We start from the raw sequence: 17,947 nt of genomic DNA, 5'->3' as shown, positions 1-17,947 counted from the left end.
TCAGTAAAACGACATGAGATATTTTTTCTTGTTTTCTCTGGAAAGAACTAAATCTAAATGAAGAGAGTTTTTGCTTAAAACAGGCAAAATGATCTGCCAATGGGGTGAGAAAAATAATCTTATTTCTGTTCGGAAGCAAGATTTCTATCTTCAATCAGATATTAAGATCATGCTCAATGAAGATATTTAGTACATTTTCATATCACACATGTATTATTAGTAGCAATATGACTTAATTTAGACAACTTTAAAGGAGATTTTCTCAATATTTAAATTGTTTTTGCACCCTCAGATTCCAGATTTTCAAATACTGTCCTAATAACGAACCATACATCAATGAAATATTATTTGTGATATTATTATTTACCCTTAAGGTTTGTGGTGCAGGGTCAAACCTTTTGTGTTTTTGAAAAACATACATTTGTTATTTTAGATGTTAAACGAAAGCCTTTCGTTAGCTTTAGTTTGACTTCTCTGTTGTATGTCGTGTTTTGTTTACTGTGTGCAGTAGTACCGGAGGCGCGCGGCGGGTGTCAGTGTTGCGGAGGGGCAGCGGAAGCGCGCGCTCGTGTGTGTGTGTGTGTGTGTGTGTGTTCTCAGACAGCGATAGTGATGGACCCGCTGGACGCGGTTCTGGATGAGGTGGCCCTGGAGGGTTTGGACGGGATCAGCATTCAGACGCTGTGGATGAGACTGCGCACTCGGCAGCCGGAGTTCGGTCTGAATCTGGATCCGCTCACGCAGCAGTTCATCTGGAGCAGCTTAATCCGGAGCGACGCGGTCCGCTTTTACCTGCTGCCGGAGAGCCGCAGAACCGTCGCGCTGCACGACCGGTACCGACGCTTTACCGCACTTACACGGGCTTTACGGCTGTGCTGTTGGAAATAGCTTTACTGTTAGTGGTAATGATGACAGCTAAATTATGACATAAGTTGACACTGACAAAGTTGAAATTATGACTTAAAAAGTCCTTATTATGGCCAAAACATGACATAAGACGTCGAAATTGACATAAAAGGTCAAGATTAGGACTTGAAATTATGATAACAAAGATGCCATTTATGCTAAATTGAAACTGACCCAAGTTACCCTAACCCCCAAAAATAAAAATATGACTGAATTTGACGTTAAAGTCAGGTGTGTGTTTTTAAAGTTTGAATGAGTTTGAGTTTGTAGTCTTGTTACGTCTTATAACACAATATTGATTTACCAAAACATGATTTTCCAGTTTTCATGAAGTGTGTGAAATATGATTAAAGATTAATATGGTGAAGTTGCTCAAATGTTTTAACGATGTTATAAAAGCTAGTCATGTTTAGATTTATTACATTAGAGGCGTTTACTCTCTCTCTCTCTCTCTCTCTCTCTCTCTCTCTCTCTCTCTCTCTCTCTCTCTCTCTCTCTCTCTCTCTCTCTCTCTCTCTCTCTCTCTCTCTCTCTCTCTCTCAAGCAATCGTCATTGTAAAAGCGTGATATAAATAAAGCTGATTGATTGATCTGTGTGTGTGTTTCTCCGTGTGTGTGTGTGCAGGTTTGTGGAGGTGGACCGGAACACAGGTATCCATGAGATGCGTGAGGCGGATCCGCTGGATGTGTATCCGGTGTGTGTGTTGACGGATGACCCGAGCGGCCTGCAGGGCTCCTGTGTGTTCTTCAGCACGCGGCAGGACGTGAGCGAGCAGATCCGCGCTCCGCTAGCACTGGAGGAGGCCCAGACCCGGTGAGACACACACACACACACACACACACAGAGTCAATTACACGCCAATCTCGAATCTACCGTTTCTATGAACAATACTAGAAAAGGCTGTGTCTTCACAACTATGCTCCTTTCTAGAAAGAAATGGTATCTGTGAGGATTTCCAGTCAGGATTTAGACCGTATCATAGCACTGAGACTGCTCTCATTAGAGTTACAAATGATTTACTCTTATCATCTGATAGTGGATGTATCTCTCTATTAGTGTTACTCGATCTTAGCGCTGCATTCGATACTATCGATCACAATATTCTTCTGAATAGAATCGAAAATTATGTTGGCGTTAGTGGAACTGCTTTGGCATGGTTTAAATCGTACTTATCTGACCGTTATCAGTTTGTAGCAGTAAATGAAGAGATGTCACACCGATCACAAGTTCAGTATGGGGTACCGCAAGGCTCAGTGTTAGGACCGCTGCTCTTCACCCTGTATCTGCTCCACTGGGAGATATCATTAGGAAGCATGGCGTTAGTTTTCATTGTTATGCTGACGATACTCAGCTCTATATTTCCTCACGCCCTGACGAAACCTACCAATTCACAAGATTAACGGAATGCAGAGCTGATATAAAAAATTGGATAAATAGTAATTTCCTGCAACTTAATTCAGATAAAACTGAATGTTTAATTATTGGACAGAAAAGCTCCACAAGTAGTAACCGAGAATACTGTCTAACACTTGATGACTGCTCTGTCAAGCCCTCGTCGTCAGTGAGGAACCTGGGTGTGCTCTTTGATACCAATCTTTCATTTGAAAGCCACGTTTCTAGCATCTGTAAAACCGCATTCTATCATCTTAAAAATATATCTAAATTACGGCACATGCTTTCAATGCAAAATGCTGAACAGTTAGTACATGCGTTCATGAGCTCAAGGCTAGATTATTGTAATGCTCTACTGGGTGGTTGCCCTGCTCGCTTAATAAACAAACTCCAGCTGGTCCATGATAGATAGATAGATAGATAGATAGATAGATAGATAGATAGATAGATAGATAGATAGATAGATAGATAGATAGATAGATAGATAGATAGATAGATAGATAGATAGATAGATAGATAGATAGATAGATAGATAGATAGATAGATTATTGTAATGCTCTACTGGGTGGTTGCCCTGCTCGCTTAATAAACAAACTCCAGCTGGTCCATGATAGATAGATAGATAGATAGATAGATAGATAGATAGATAGATAGATAGATAGATAGATAGATAGATAGATTATTGTAATGCTCTACTGGGTGGTTGCCCTGCTCGCTTAATAAACAAACTCCAGCTGGTCCAAACCGCAGCAGCTCGAGTTCTTACTAGAACCAGGAAGTACAACCTGTGTGTTCATAGGCCAGAGGAGAACTGAGTCTGGTTTCTCTAAGGTTTATTTTTCTCCATCATGCCCTGATGGAGTTTGGGTTCCTTTGGTCGCCTTTGGCTTGGCTTGCTCAGTTGGGGACACTAACATTATGATCAAAGTTATTCAAATAAAATATATTTATTAGGTCTTATTTAATTCTATAAACTATAATACTGATCTGCCAACATTGTCTCTCTATGATAAATTAAAATAAGCTGATAACATCACTGTTTACTCCACACTCTCTCTCTCTCACACACTCACTGACCCGTGTCTCTGCAGGTGGGGCGAGCGGCTGGTGATGGTGGCGTCGGCTGAGCTGCGGTACCGAGCTCTGATTGGTCCAGAAGGGAACCCTGAGCTCAAGCTGCCCGATCTGTGCTACTGCATCCTGGAGCGGCTGGGCCGAGCACGCTGGCAGGGGGAGCTGCAGAGAGACCTGCACACACACATCTTCAGGTGCACACACACACACACACATCTTCAGGTGCACACACATCTTCAGGTGCACACACACACACACATCTTCAGGTGCACACACACACACACACACACATCTTCAGGTGCACACACATCTTCAGGTGCACACACATCTTCAGGTGCACACACATCTTCAGGTGCACACACATTTTCAGGTGCACACACATCTTCAGGTGCACACACACACACACACACACATCTTCAGGTGCACACACATCTTCAGGTGCACACACATCTTCAGGTGCACACACATCTTCAGGTGCACACACAGATCTTCAGGTGCTGATGTGAGTGTGTGCTGTGATTGGTCAGGATGGACGCAGGGAAGATGCATTACCTGAGGAGGACGCTGGACCGGAACGGGCTGATCACGCTACAGTCTCATGTGGCTCGCCTTCCCTCTGGAGCGCAACAACACTCTCTGCTGCTGCTGCTGCGGCGCTTCCATGTGGACCGGTACACACACACACACACACACACACACACACACACACACACACACACACACACGGGCTGATCACGCTACAGTCTCATGTGGCTCGCCTTCCCTCTGGAGCGCAACAACACTCTCTGCTGCTGCTGCTGCGGCGCTTCCATGTGGACCGGTACACACACACACACACACACACACACACACACACACACACACACACACGGGCTGATCACGCTACAGTCTCATGTGGCTCGCCTTCCCTCTGGAGCTCAACAACACTCTCTGCTGCTGCTGCTGCGGCGCTTCCATGTGGACCGGTACACACACACACACACACACACACACACACACACACACGGGCTGATCACGCTACAGTCTCATGTGGCTCGCCTTCCCTCTGGAGCTCAACAACACTCTCTGCTGCTGCTGCTGCGGCGCTTCCATGTGGACCGGTACACACACACACACACACACACACACACACACACACACACACACACACACACACACGGGCTGATCACGCTACAGTCTCATGTGGCTCGCCTTCCCTCTGGAGCTCAACAACACTCTCTGCTGCTGCTGCTGCGGCGCTTCCATGTGGACCGGTACACACACACACACACACACACACACACACACACACACACACACACACGGGCTGATCACGCTACAGTCTCATGTGGCTCGCCTTCCCTCTGGAGCTCAACAACACTCTCTGCTGCTGCTGCTGCGGCGCTTCCATGTGGACCGGTACACACACACACACACACACACACACACACACACACACACTGCCCCTAAACCAGCAATTCTTAAAGTGTGGGGAACAGAGACATGACAAGTGGGGCGCGACTTTTGTTCATTTTTTGTGCCCATCTCTCTTCACCCTTTGAGCGGACACACGTGTGGGATTTGTCCTTCTGTGCCGCTGAGAGTACGGACACACACACCGGAATGTTTAGAGGTATAACTACCAGACTCTAACTTTGGCTGAGCCAGACATGCTCAATACTTGACATATATCATGCAGTGTTTTCTTCCGCATGTTTATTTTAGGTGTCAAACATCTAAATACACATAAGCACTAGTACAACAATACATTTAGAGTGTGTGGAATACACACTGGGGTCTATGGAAGCAGCAGTAACAACACACTCAAGTATAATTGGCCGACATGTTTAATTCATATCAGATACACATAGTGCAGTGCACTGCGGTGCCCCTCTCACATTATAGATCAATCATATAATGTGTGTGTGTGTGTGTGTCAGGCGGAGTAAGTATGATATCCTGATGGAGTCGACCTCTAACCTCCTGTCTGAGCTTCCTGATAAGATGGGCGTGATGATGAAGATCCGCGAGCAGCTGGTGAGCATGACCCTGATGATGTCACAGGAAGTTCTCGTCCTGCTCTAATGCGCGCATGTGTGTGTGTGTGTGTGTGTGTGTAGCGTGTCAGCGAGCGCACCTTTAAGCGTGTGTACCAGTACATGACCGCCGCTAAGATGGTGACCCTGATGAGGATCCCTCTGAAGGAGCTCGACCCCACCGGAGGCCCCTTCAAAACCCTGAGAGGTCAGAGGTCGTGCATACGTGACATCAGGTGACCCAAGCGCCCGCTGACCGCTCTCTCTGCTGTGATTGGCTGTTAGGCACTGACGTGTTCGTGCGCTGTCTGAAGCTGCTGAAGCCGTATGGACAGAAGGATACAGAGGAGGAGGAGGATGATGAGAATAATGATGAAGATGGAGAAGCCAAGAGGAGCGTCCTGGCGGAGCCACGCATCATTGAGCGGGACGTGCTGACGCAAGCCTACGACATCGGTCAGGAGTCACATGACCTAACATACTTACAGCTGCGCTTATTAAAGGGATAGTCCACCCAGAATGAACATGGCCCCATGATTTACTCCCGCTAAAGTCATCCTCTAGTGGGAGGAGTGATAGTTCTGCCGTATTAGTCATGAGCTACTTTGGCTGAGCTGTCCCTTTAAAACTCACTGTTATAGTTGTGAACGGCCCTTGAGTCACATGACTGATCTCTGTGCTGTGATTGGCTGCTGCAGTGGTGTCGACCGGGACCAGAGGGATCTCTCAGTCCGCCCTCAGAGGGAGACTTAACATCGGAAAACTAGAGGGCCGGATGATCTGCCGACTTCTGGAGCGCATCAACATGATCAAGGTAACACCTTAGACTGTAAAAAAATATGGCCGTAGTGTCCGTGACGTCACCCATAGGATTCCGATGAGCTGCCCTGAAGCGTAAAGTAGAGTCGAGCTGTAAGCCCCGCTGAGTGTGTGTGTGCCACAATTTGTACCAGGCTGTAAACATGCTGTAAAGTTATATACATTTTAACATGAGCTCAGTGAGATTCTGCTCCTTCTGGAGCCGCTCTAGTGGCCAGTGGAGGAACTGCAGTTTGCATTACTTCTGTATCCGCTTCAAGAGAGATCGCGGAAGGAGCCGCTTGGGTAACACAGGTGAGCATGCACAGGTCACCGCAACACGAGCGTGACGTGTGTGTGTGTGTGTGTGTGTGTGTGTGTGTGTGTGTGTGTGTGTGTGTGTGTCTCAGGGCTTCATGGAGGACGAGGGGCGGCAGAGAACCACCAAATACATCAGCAAACAGTTTGTGGAGCAGAGTAAGCTCAGCCTGCAGTTCACCAAAGAGCAGCAGCGCAGCAAACACCTGCGCGTCACACACCTGAGCGCACCTGAGCCGGAGTGTGTAGAGGAGGCTGGAGCGCAGGACACACAGCCCCTCAAACAGGCCAAGCTCAGCTCCAGAACTAAAGCCACGCCCCAGAGAAGTGAGTGGCCAATCACAGCACACACATGCACTTACTGTGAGTTTGGCTTTCATGCGTTTTTGTGTCGTTCAGAGAAACCCTCGGCGCGAGCGGGCGGGGCTAAAGCCTCTAAGAAGGCTGCGGTTGGCCAGAATACAGAGGATGCTGACCCTGCCCCCAGCACCAGCGCCAGCCAATCACAACACTCCGAGGAGCCGCTGCCTGTGATCGTGGAGGTGCTGACGGAGGTACAGTCCATGATAGCGACAACTATAACGATGATGTTAACAACAATTATAACGATGATGTTAACGATAACAACAATGATTATGTTAACGACAACTATAACGATGATGTTAATGATAACTATAACAATGATGTCAACGATAACAATAAGATGAGAATGTTAACGATAACTAAAACGATGTCAACGATAACAATAACGATGAGAAAGTTAACGATAACAATAACGATGAGAATGTTAACAATAACTATAATGATGATATCAACGATAACAATAACGATGAGAATGTTAACGATAACTATAATGATGATATCAACGATAACAATAACGATGAGAATGTTAACGATAACTATAACGATGATATCAACGATAACAATAACGATGAGAATGTTAACAATAACTATAACAATGATGTCAACGATAACAATAAGATGAGAAAGTTAATGCTAACTTTAACGATGATGTCAACGATAACAATAACGAGAATGTTAACGATAACTAAAACGATGTCAACGATAACAATAACGATGAGAAAGTTAACGATAACAATAACGATGAGAATGTTAACAATAACTATAATGATGATATCAACGATAACAATAACGATGAGAATGTTAACGATAACTATAATGATGATATCAACGATAACAATAACGATGAGAATGTTAACGATAACTATAACGATGATATCAACGATAACAATAACGATGAGAATGTTAACAATAACTATAACAATGATGTCAACGATAACAATAAGATGAGAAAGTTAATGCTAACTTTAACGATGATGTCAACGATAACAATAACGAGAATGTTTACGATAACTAAAACGATGTCAACGATAACAATAACGATGAGAATGTTAACGATAACTATAATGATGATATCAACGATAACAATAACGATGAGAATGTTAACGATAACTATAACAATGATGTCAATGATAACAATAAGATGAGAAAGTTAATGCTAACTTTAACGATGATGTCAACGATAACAATAACGAGAATGTTAACGATAACTAAAACGATGTCAACGATAACAATAACGATGAGAAAGTTAACGATAACAATAACGATGAGAATGTTAACGATAACTATAATGATGATATCAACGATAACAATAACGATGAGAATGTTAACGATAACTATAATGATGATATCAACAATAACGATGAGAATGTTAACGATAACTATAACAATGATGTCAACGATAACAATAAGATGAGAAAGTTAATGCTAACTTTAATGATGATGTCAACGATAACAATAACGAGAATATTAACGATAACTAAAACGATGTCAACGATAACAATAATGATGAGAATGTTAACGATAACAATAACGATGAGAAAGTTAACGATAACAATAACGATGAGAATGTTAACGATAACTATAATGATGATATCAACAATAACGATGAGAATGTTAACGATAACTATAATGATATCAACGATAACAATAACGATGAGAATGTTAAAGATAACTATAACAATGATGTCAACGATAACAATAACGATGAGAATGTTTACGATAACTATAATGATGATATCAACAATAACGATGAGAATGTTAACGATAACTATAATGATGATATCAACGATAACAATAACGATGAGAATGTTAAAGATAACTATAACAATGATGTCAACGATAACAATAACGATGAGAATGTTAACGATAACTATAATGATGATATCAACAATAACGATGAGAATGTTAACGATAACTATAATGATGATATCAACGATAACAATAACGATGAGAATGTTAAAGATAACTATAACAATGATGTCAACGATAACAATAACGATGAGAATGTTAACGATAACTATAACAATGATGTCAACGATAACAATAAGATGAGAAAGTTAATGCTAACTTTAATGATGATGTCAACGATAACAATAAGATGAGAAAGTTAATGCTAACTTTAATGATGATGTCAACGATAACAATAAGATGAGAAAGTTAATGCTAACTTTAACGATGATATCAACAATAACAATAACGATGAGAATGTTAACGATAACTATAACAATGATGTCAACGATAACAATAACGATGAGAATGTTAAAGATAACTATAACAATGATGTCAACGATAACAATAACGATGAGAATGTTAACGATAACAATAACGATGAGAAAGTTAACGATAACAATAACGAGGAGAATGTTAACGATAACTATAATGATGATATCAACAATAACGATGAGAATGTTAACGATAACTATAATGATGATATCAACGATAACAATAACGATGAGAATGTTAAAGATAACTATAACAATGATGTCAACGATAACAATAACGATGAGAATGTTAACGATAACTATAATGATGATATCAACAATAACGATGAGAATGTTAACGATAACTATAATGATGATATCAACAATAACGATGAGAATGTTAACGATAACTATAATGATGATATCAACGATAACAATAACGATGAGAATGTTAAAGATAACTATAACAATGATGTCAACGATAACAATAACGATGAGAATGTTAACGATAACTATAACAATGATGTCAACGATAACAATAAGATGAGAAAGTTAATGCTAACTTTAATGATGATGTCAACGATAACAATAACGAGAATATTAACGATAACTAAAACGATGTCAACGATAACAATAACGATGAGAATGTTAACGATAACAATAACGATGAGAAAGTTAACGATAACAATAACGATGAGAATGTTAACGATAACTATAATGATGATATCAACAATAACGATGAGAATGTTAACGATAACTATAATGATGATATCAACAATAACGATGAGAATGTTAACGATAACTATAACAATGATGTCAACGATAACAATAACGATGAGAATGTTAACGATAACAATAACGATGAGAAAGTTAACGATAACAATAACGAGGAGAATGTTAACGATAACTATAATGATGATATCAACAATAACGATGAGAATGTTAACGATAACTATAATGATATCAACGATAACAATAACGATGAGAATGTTAACGATAACTATAATGATGATATCAACGATAACAATAACGATGAGAATGTTAAAGATAACTATAACAATGATGTCAACGATAACAATAACGATGAGAATGTTAACGATAACTATAATGATGATATCAACAATAACGATGAGAATGTTAACGATAACTATAATGATGATATCAACGATAACAATAACGATGAGAATGTTAAAGATAACTATAACAATGATGTCAACGATAACAATAACGATGAGAATGTTAACGATAACTATAATGATGATATCAACAATAACGATGAGAATGTTAATGATAACTATAATGATGATATCAACGATAACAATAACGATGAGAATGTTAAAGATAACTATAACAATGATGTCAACGATAACAATAACGATGAGAATGTTAACGATAACTATAACAATGATGTCAACGATAACAATAACGATGAGAATGTTAACGATAACTATAACAATGATGTCAACGATAACAATAACGATGAGAATGTTAACGATGATATCAACGATAACAATAACGATGAGAATAACAATGATGTCAACGATAACAATAAGATGAGAAAGTTAATGCTAACTTTAACGATGATGTCTACGATAACAATAACGAGAATGTTAACGATAACTAAAACGATGTCAACGATAACAATAACGATGAGAATATTAACGATAACAATAATGAAGAGAATGTTAACGATAACTATAACGATGTTATCAACAATAACAATAATGATGAGAATGTTAACGATAACTATAACGATGATATCAACGATAACAATAACGAAGAGAATGTTAACGATAACTAAAACGATATCAACGATAACAATAACGATGAGATAGTTAACGATAACAATAACGATGAGAATGTTAACGATAACTATAACGATGATATCAACGATAACAATAACGAAGAGAATGTTAACGATAACTAAAACGATATCAACGATAACAATAACGATGAGATAGTTAACAATAACAATAACGAAGAGAATGTTAACGATAACTATAATGATGATATCAACGATAACAATAACTATAACGATGATATCAACGATAACAATAACGATGAGAATGTTAACGATAACTATAACGATGATATCAACGATAACAATAACGAAGAGAATGTTAACGATAACTATAATGATGATATCAACAATAACAATAACGAAGAGAATGTTAACGATAACTATAACGATGATGTCAACGATAACAATAGCGATGAGAATGTTAACGTTAACTATAACGATAATAATAACTATTTCTGCAGAATACAAAGAAGGCAGAAATTCACGAGACGTACCGACTGCTGAAGCGCAAGAACATGATCATCGAGGCCGTGCGCTGCAGCAAGATCATCGAGGGCTTTTACTCGTAAGACTTTTACACTCTCTTAATGAGCTCATCCGCTGTATGTCAGATAACCACCTGTGTGTGTGTGTGTGTGTGTGTGTGTGTGGGGCAGGCTGCAGAAGCTTCTGACGGAGGAGGAGAAGAAGGATGGCGTGAGCACTAAAGTGTGTAAGAAGAGTGTGGTGAGGCTGATCCGCTCACTGTCTCGAGAGGGTTTACTCAAACTCTACAGGACCATCGTCATACAGGACGGAGTACAGAAGAAGGTACACACACACACACACACACACACACACACACACACAGGTCTCTCTCACACACACACACACACACACACACACACACACACACACACTCCACAGCTAATAAATGTGTGTGTCTCAGGTTGAGTTCGTGGTTCATCCCTCCGTTACGCCTGACGACCCGCTGGTCAAAAGTGCCATAGAGCAGATCCGCATGCGCATGTCCAGCTCGGCCTCCGCAGCTCGGTGAGAGAACCACACACACACACACACACACACACACACACACACACACACACACACACACACACACACACACACACACACACCAGACATCTCGCTCCTCTGCAGCAGAAGAGATGTGTGTCAAACCTCTGATCGCTTTTGTTTCCCAGTGTCGACACTCAGACAGAAAAAGAAAAGGCCCAGGAGAAGAAGGAGAAGGAGAATAAAGCTTCATCTTCCTCACGTCCGGCTCAGAGCCTGAAGAAGGTGTCGGAGAAGATGGGCGTCACAGCCCTCAAATCCTTCAAACCCGTCCTCGGTGCGCAGCCACACACACACACACGCACACACACACTCAGCGCTTCACATTGACCGTCGGGTCTCGTGTGTCAGTTCCAGGACTCGGCCGCTCCATGGGGTTCCAGCCCAAGATGCCTCGTCTGCGAATCGTGCATTCCTTCCTCTGGTACCTGATTTACGGCCATCCAATCAGAAGAGCCGCTCCAGCCGACCCGCTTCCTGATGCTCCGCCCCAGTCCGACCCGGAGACCCCTGAGGACGCGCAGACGGAAGCCCGGTTCAAAGGTCAGTCTGGGGTCAGAGGGTGCTAACATGAGACGAGTGCCTCTCAAACACTCAAGTGTGTGTGTGTGTGTGTGTAGTGTACGTGAAGGAGAACAACTGGAAGAGGTACATCCCTCCCATCCCGCTGCATAAAGACTTCGGGTACGGATGGGCCCTCATCAGTGACGTTCTGGTGTCGCTGCCGCTCAGCATCTTCATGCAGGTCGTGCAGGTCAACTATCAGGTACAAACACACGCCATCTTTAGCGTCTCTCCTCCTGAAACGCCGCCATCTTGAATTTCATTCCGGGAACCGACACTTCACAATAATAAGCGGCAGCATAATGTTGTGGGGCTGGTTGAGTTCGTCATGTGTTGAGACAGGCAGTTATGGTAAGGGGCGGGACTTTTCCCAAACACCAATCAAAACACACCACTCCTGCCGACCAATCAGAGCACAGTGCGGGTTTCTGAAATATATATATATCATAATTTGGCGCAGTAACGTTGTGGTTGTGCTGTTTTTAGGTTGACGGTTTGGAGGAGTACCTGAATGATCCGGTGAAGAAACATTATCTGATCAGATTCCTCCCTGCTGATATGAAGAGACAGCTGCTGCACAGGAGGCAAACACACACACACACACACACACACACACACACACACACTGCCTCTAAACCTACCCATCACACACACACACAAACTATCACAGGAAACAATCTGCATTTTTACATTTTCAAAAAAAACATAATTTAGTATGTTGATAAATCCATTTACATTGTGTGGACTGTTCGCTGGTGATATTACATTGTGGGGACATTTGGTAATATAAACAAGCATGCATGCACACACACACACACACACACACGTATTGTCTCATAATGTCACTCTGCCAATGTGTTCCCTCACACAGGAAGTACATCTTCAGTTTCCACGAGAGTCTCCAGAGGCTGTGCTTCATGGGCTTGCTGCAGTTCGGACCCACGGAGAAGTTCATGGATAAGGACCAGGTGAGCGGGATGTCGCATGGTCACGCCACAGGTGCTATGTGTGTGTTATATTAAGAGCATGTTTGTGTCAGGTGTTCGTCTTCCTGAAGACCAAGGCCAAAATCGTGGACACGACGGTGTGCGACCCGCACTATAACATGGCCATCGAGACCATCCGGCCGTTCGAGAGGAGACACTACGAGTTCACCGCCGCTCAGGATGTGGAGAACTACTGGTTCGACCTGCTGTGTGTGTGTCTCAACACACCTCTAGGTACACACACACACACACACACACACACACACACACACACACACACACACACTTCTGTGGCTCTTCTGTCCGGTAAGACAAGTCAAGTCAACTTTATTTATATAGGAATATAATAATTACAATGACATTTGTTTCAAAGCAGCTTCACAGTGTTAAACAGGACAATATACACAATATATTTACATAGAGTGAAATATCCAAAATACACGCACCTAAAGGATTATTAGGAACACCGGTTCAGTTTCACATTAATGCAATTATCTAATCAACCAATCACATGGCAGTTCTTCAGTGCATTTGGGGGTGTGGTCCTGGTCAAGACAATCTCCTGAACTCCAGACTGAATGTCAGAATGGGAAAGAAAGGTGATTTAAGCCGTTTTGAGCGTGGCATGGTTGTTGGTGCCAGACGGGCCGGTCTGAGTATTTCACAATCTGCTCAGTTACTGGGATTTACACACACAACCATTTCTAGGGTTTACAGAGAATGGTGTGAAAAGGGAAGAGCATCCAGTCTGCAGCAGTCCTGTGGGAGAAAATGCCTTGTTGATGCTCGAGGTCAGAGGAGAATGGGCCGACTGATTCAAGCTGATAGAAGAGCAACTTTGACTGAAATAACCACTCGTTACAACCGAGGTATGCAGCAAAGCATTTGTGAAGCCACAACACACACAACCTTGAGGCGGATGGGCTACACCAGCAGAAGACCCCACCGGGTACCACTCATCTCCACTACAAATAGGACAAAGAGGCGACAATTTGCACAAGCTCACCAAAATTGGACAGCTGAAGACTGGAGAAATGTTGCCTGGTCTGATGAGTCTCGATTTCTGTTGAGACATTCAGATGGTAGAGTCAGAATTTGGCGTAAACAGAATGAGAACATGGATCCATCATGCCTTGTTCCCACTGTGCAGGCTGGTGGCGGTGGTGTAATGGTGTGGGGGATGTTTTCTTGGCACACTTTAGGCCCCTTAGTGCCAATTGGGCATCGTTTAAATGCCACGGCCTACCTGAGCATTGTTTCTGACCATGTCCATCCCTTTATGACCACCATGTCCCCATCCTCTGATGGCTACTTCCAGCAGGATAATGCACCATGTCACAAAGCTCCAATCATTTCACATTGGTTTCTGTACTAAAACGGTACAGCCACAGTCACCAGATCGTGTGTTCCAGGTGTGATCCGGCCGCGCCCTGGGGAAGGAAGCGCTCAGGGAGGCGAGGCTGATGTCGGCATGACGATGGAGCGCAACACCCGGCTGATGCACACGCTACAGTGAGTCAGCGCTCTGATTGGCTCAGGCTGGACCGTCCGTCTCCTGATTGGCTGATGGAGCTGTTTTTGGTTGCTAGGGGCAGTTGTGATGTGGTGGATGATGGTGTTACCCCTGGAGACGGGCAGGGCGCCGGCGGACTGGACTCGTGCTTTTACGGCCACTTGAAGCGCAACTGGACCTGGACCAGTCACCTGATCAACTCAAACAAACAGGTACACACACACACGTTTTTTTTTTTTTTGTGAATTGTGGGGACATTCGATAGGCGTAATGCTTTTTATACTGTACAAACCATATTTTCTATCCCCTTACACTGCCCCTAAACTTACCCATCACACACACACACACACTCACACACACACACACACACACACACTATTGTGGCACTATTACACATCTATTCGTGAGAATCGATCGGGTCACTTGCACCGGTGCACCTAAATATTTTTTCACATTCACACGCAGTAACTTTCAGGCGCAAATACAAATGAGCTATGTAGAGCCCTACACACACACACACACAATGTGCCGTGAGCACTGCTGCACTGTGATAATGCGTTTGTGTTGTTGTCAGAGCGCTGAAGATACAGGAGGAACTCATCACACCGTCAGACTGAGGAACCTGCTGTCCAAACACCCTCTGCCCAAACCGCCCGGTAACACACACACACACACACACACACACACACACACACACACACACACACACACACACACACACACACACACACACACACTTTCAGCATACCTGTGATTGCCCATTCCAGCACTAAGAGAGTGCGTGTGTGTGCGTGTGTGTGTGTGTGCAGCGGCTCTCAGCGGACCGCAGGTGGCGCCCCCTGCTGTGCTGGAGGAGGATGTGCGTCTGAGCTGCGAGCCGTCCTGTAGGAATCAGGAGGTGTGTGGAGGACGAAACCTGAAGCGCAACAGGCCCAGGAAAGAAAGAACACCGGCACGCAAGAAGAAGAGAGGTCTGCCACTGACTGCCATTATAATACTGTGGGGATGCATGCAGCTCAACAGGACGTGTGTTTGTGTGTGTGTGTGTGTGTGTGTGTGTGTGTGTGTGTGTGTGTGTGTGTGTGTGTGTGTGTGTGTGTGTGTGTGTGTCAGTGCGAGCGAGCAGGCAGAGTCAGGCGCAGGATGAGACAGACCAGCGAGCTCTGCTTAAGATGACCAGACAGCGAGTGGCCTGGACACACATGGAGGACAGTCTGCTGATGCTGTGCCGCGTCGCCAGCCACTTCCTCAACCGCAAGGTACACACACACACACACACACACACACACACTCTAACACAGACACACACACACAAGCAAGTCGATCTATGCTTAATGCTGTTGCGGAGAGAGACTATTGAAATCACAAAACTAAATGCACACATTTACAACACTTCTTTAATGAAAAAGAAAATACATGAGAGCGGATTAAATCTCTGAACCTTTGAGACGGTTTACTAAAGTTCTACCACTAGACCACTGGTGCTAATGCAAATATTGTTTGCAAAATGTCTCAAAAAGATTATTTCCCCACTAGAGTTTAGTTCCCTGTTCTGTTTGACCTGGTTATGGCCTGTGAATTAGTCTATTATTTTAAATTCAATTAAAATCATTCATTTTTGCATAATGATTTAATTTCTATAGGCTATATTTTAAAAAAATCGAGTAGGCAAGAGAACCCTATTTTATCAAGAACTGTTCATGTTGAAGAACGGGTAATAATAAAGACTGAGCAGATGGGATGAGTCGTGGAATGACCCAGAGTCAGCCTCCAGTAGACTGAGTTTGAGATGTAGAAGGACGTCACGGTCAAACACAGGTTTTGTTTTGGATAGCGATGTAAAAATGGATCGTCAAATAAACAGGTGCTAGATCTTGTTTTTTATTACGTCTGTTAGTTAAGACTAAACCATTTCTATCAGCACTTTCAGCTATCATTTCTCATTTTTTCACCTGTGTGTGTGTGTGTGTGTCTGTTTCTGTGTGTGTGTAGCTGAAGAGGCCGTTCGTGCCCTGGACCGTGGTTCGTGACGTGCTGCACGCTGAGTTTGAGTTATCTCTGGATAAAACATCTCTGTCTGTCAGCCGACGCTCACGCTACATCATGAAGAACCCGCAGACCTGCCTGAACTACAGGTGAACACACTCACACACACACACACACACACACACACACACACACACACACACACACACACACACAGAGAGACTCTGCGTACTGAAGTATGTGTGTATGATGGGTTTGCAGGATTTGTCTGGCGGAGATGTATCAGGATAGAGAGCTGATGGCCAAGTTCATGAACCAATCCGGCGACTATAACGACGCGAAGGTGAGACGCGAGTCTGAGTGTGATCAACTCGTGATAAATGTCTTGAGTTCAGAGTCTTTATACGATTGTGCTGGAGATCAACTCAATCAATCAATCAATCAATCAACTTTATTTATAAAGCGCTTTCTAGATTGTTTTAAAGCAGCTTCACAGTGTTAAAGGTGTCATGAACTGGCTTTTTTGTTTTTTTATACTGTTGTCTGAGGTCAACTAATGATGTTCGTGTGGTTTTTACATTAAAAAAAATCATAACTAATTAGTAATAGGCTATTTTCTACACTGGTTTTAAGGCTCTCTCCTGAACTCTGATGGGCGTGTCCCTGGAGACTTGGAAGTAAACGCCCACGGCTAGGATTGGATAAGATTTGCATATCTAGCCCCTGTCAGTTCCAGGGTTCCCGCGGGGTCTTAAAAAGTCTTAAATTCAGAAAGTTACATTTAAGGCCTTAAAAAGTCTTTAAAACGCCCAGATTTTCATCCTAGGTCTTAAATTTAATTTACCAAAGTCTTAAAACTTTTCCTTCCGTTCAGAAACAAAACCTTTTAGTTTTCTTTAGTTTTCCCGACTGCTTCATGCATTTTTACTCCTTACACTTTTCCTTCAGCTTTTCAGAAAGCTGCGATTGGCAAGCG

General features: G+C 42.9%; 1 protein-coding gene across 3 annotated transcripts in view; it reads left to right on the top strand.

Annotated features, from left to right (window-relative positions):
• The first annotated feature begins 561 nt into the window (after positions 1–561).
• LOC137072594 (general transcription factor 3C polypeptide 1) overlaps positions 562–17,947 on the top strand; it is a 31,523-nt gene continuing 14,137 nt past the window's right edge. For 2 of the 3 annotated variants that reach the window (XM_067440438.1, XM_067440437.1), the window contains exons 1-23: positions 4,376–4,771; positions 5,293–5,389; positions 5,473–5,596; positions 5,674–5,844; positions 6,087–6,202; positions 6,597–6,831; positions 6,904–7,058; positions 11,331–11,434; positions 11,526–11,679; positions 11,798–11,901; positions 12,051–12,199; positions 12,274–12,465; positions 12,543–12,688; positions 12,973–13,070; positions 13,358–13,454; positions 13,526–13,706; positions 14,885–14,984; positions 15,062–15,197; positions 15,560–15,641; positions 15,795–15,956; positions 16,099–16,244; positions 16,978–17,120; positions 17,233–17,314. In XM_067440438.1, the coding sequence (XP_067296539.1) occupies positions 4,554–4,771; positions 5,293–5,389; positions 5,473–5,596; positions 5,674–5,844; positions 6,087–6,202; positions 6,597–6,831; positions 6,904–7,058; positions 11,331–11,434; positions 11,526–11,679; positions 11,798–11,901; positions 12,051–12,199; positions 12,274–12,465; positions 12,543–12,688; positions 12,973–13,070; positions 13,358–13,454; positions 13,526–13,706; positions 14,885–14,984; positions 15,062–15,197; positions 15,560–15,641; positions 15,795–15,956; positions 16,099–16,244; positions 16,978–17,120; positions 17,233–17,314 (3,192 nt within the window). In that variant the 5' untranslated portion in view covers positions 4,376–4,553. Of the gene's footprint in view, positions 834–1,531; positions 1,721–3,390; positions 3,568–3,900; positions 4,045–4,375; positions 4,772–5,292; positions 5,390–5,472; positions 5,597–5,673; positions 5,845–6,086; positions 6,203–6,596; positions 6,832–6,903; positions 7,059–11,330; positions 11,435–11,525; positions 11,680–11,797; positions 11,902–12,050; positions 12,200–12,273; positions 12,466–12,542; positions 12,689–12,972; positions 13,071–13,357; positions 13,455–13,525; positions 13,707–14,884; positions 14,985–15,061; positions 15,198–15,559; positions 15,642–15,794; positions 15,957–16,098; positions 16,245–16,977; positions 17,121–17,232; positions 17,315–17,947 lie in introns of those variants that run through there. The other variant, XM_067440439.1, reaches the window with a different exon arrangement.

Source organism: Pseudorasbora parva, chromosome 4 (genome assembly GCF_024679245.1).
Source record: "Pseudorasbora parva isolate DD20220531a chromosome 4, ASM2467924v1, whole genome shotgun sequence".
NCBI lineage: Eukaryota > Metazoa > Chordata > Actinopteri > Cypriniformes > Gobionidae > Pseudorasbora > Pseudorasbora parva.
Note: the sequence above shows the minus strand (reverse complement) of the source record. Positions and strands in the feature narration are given on the sequence as shown.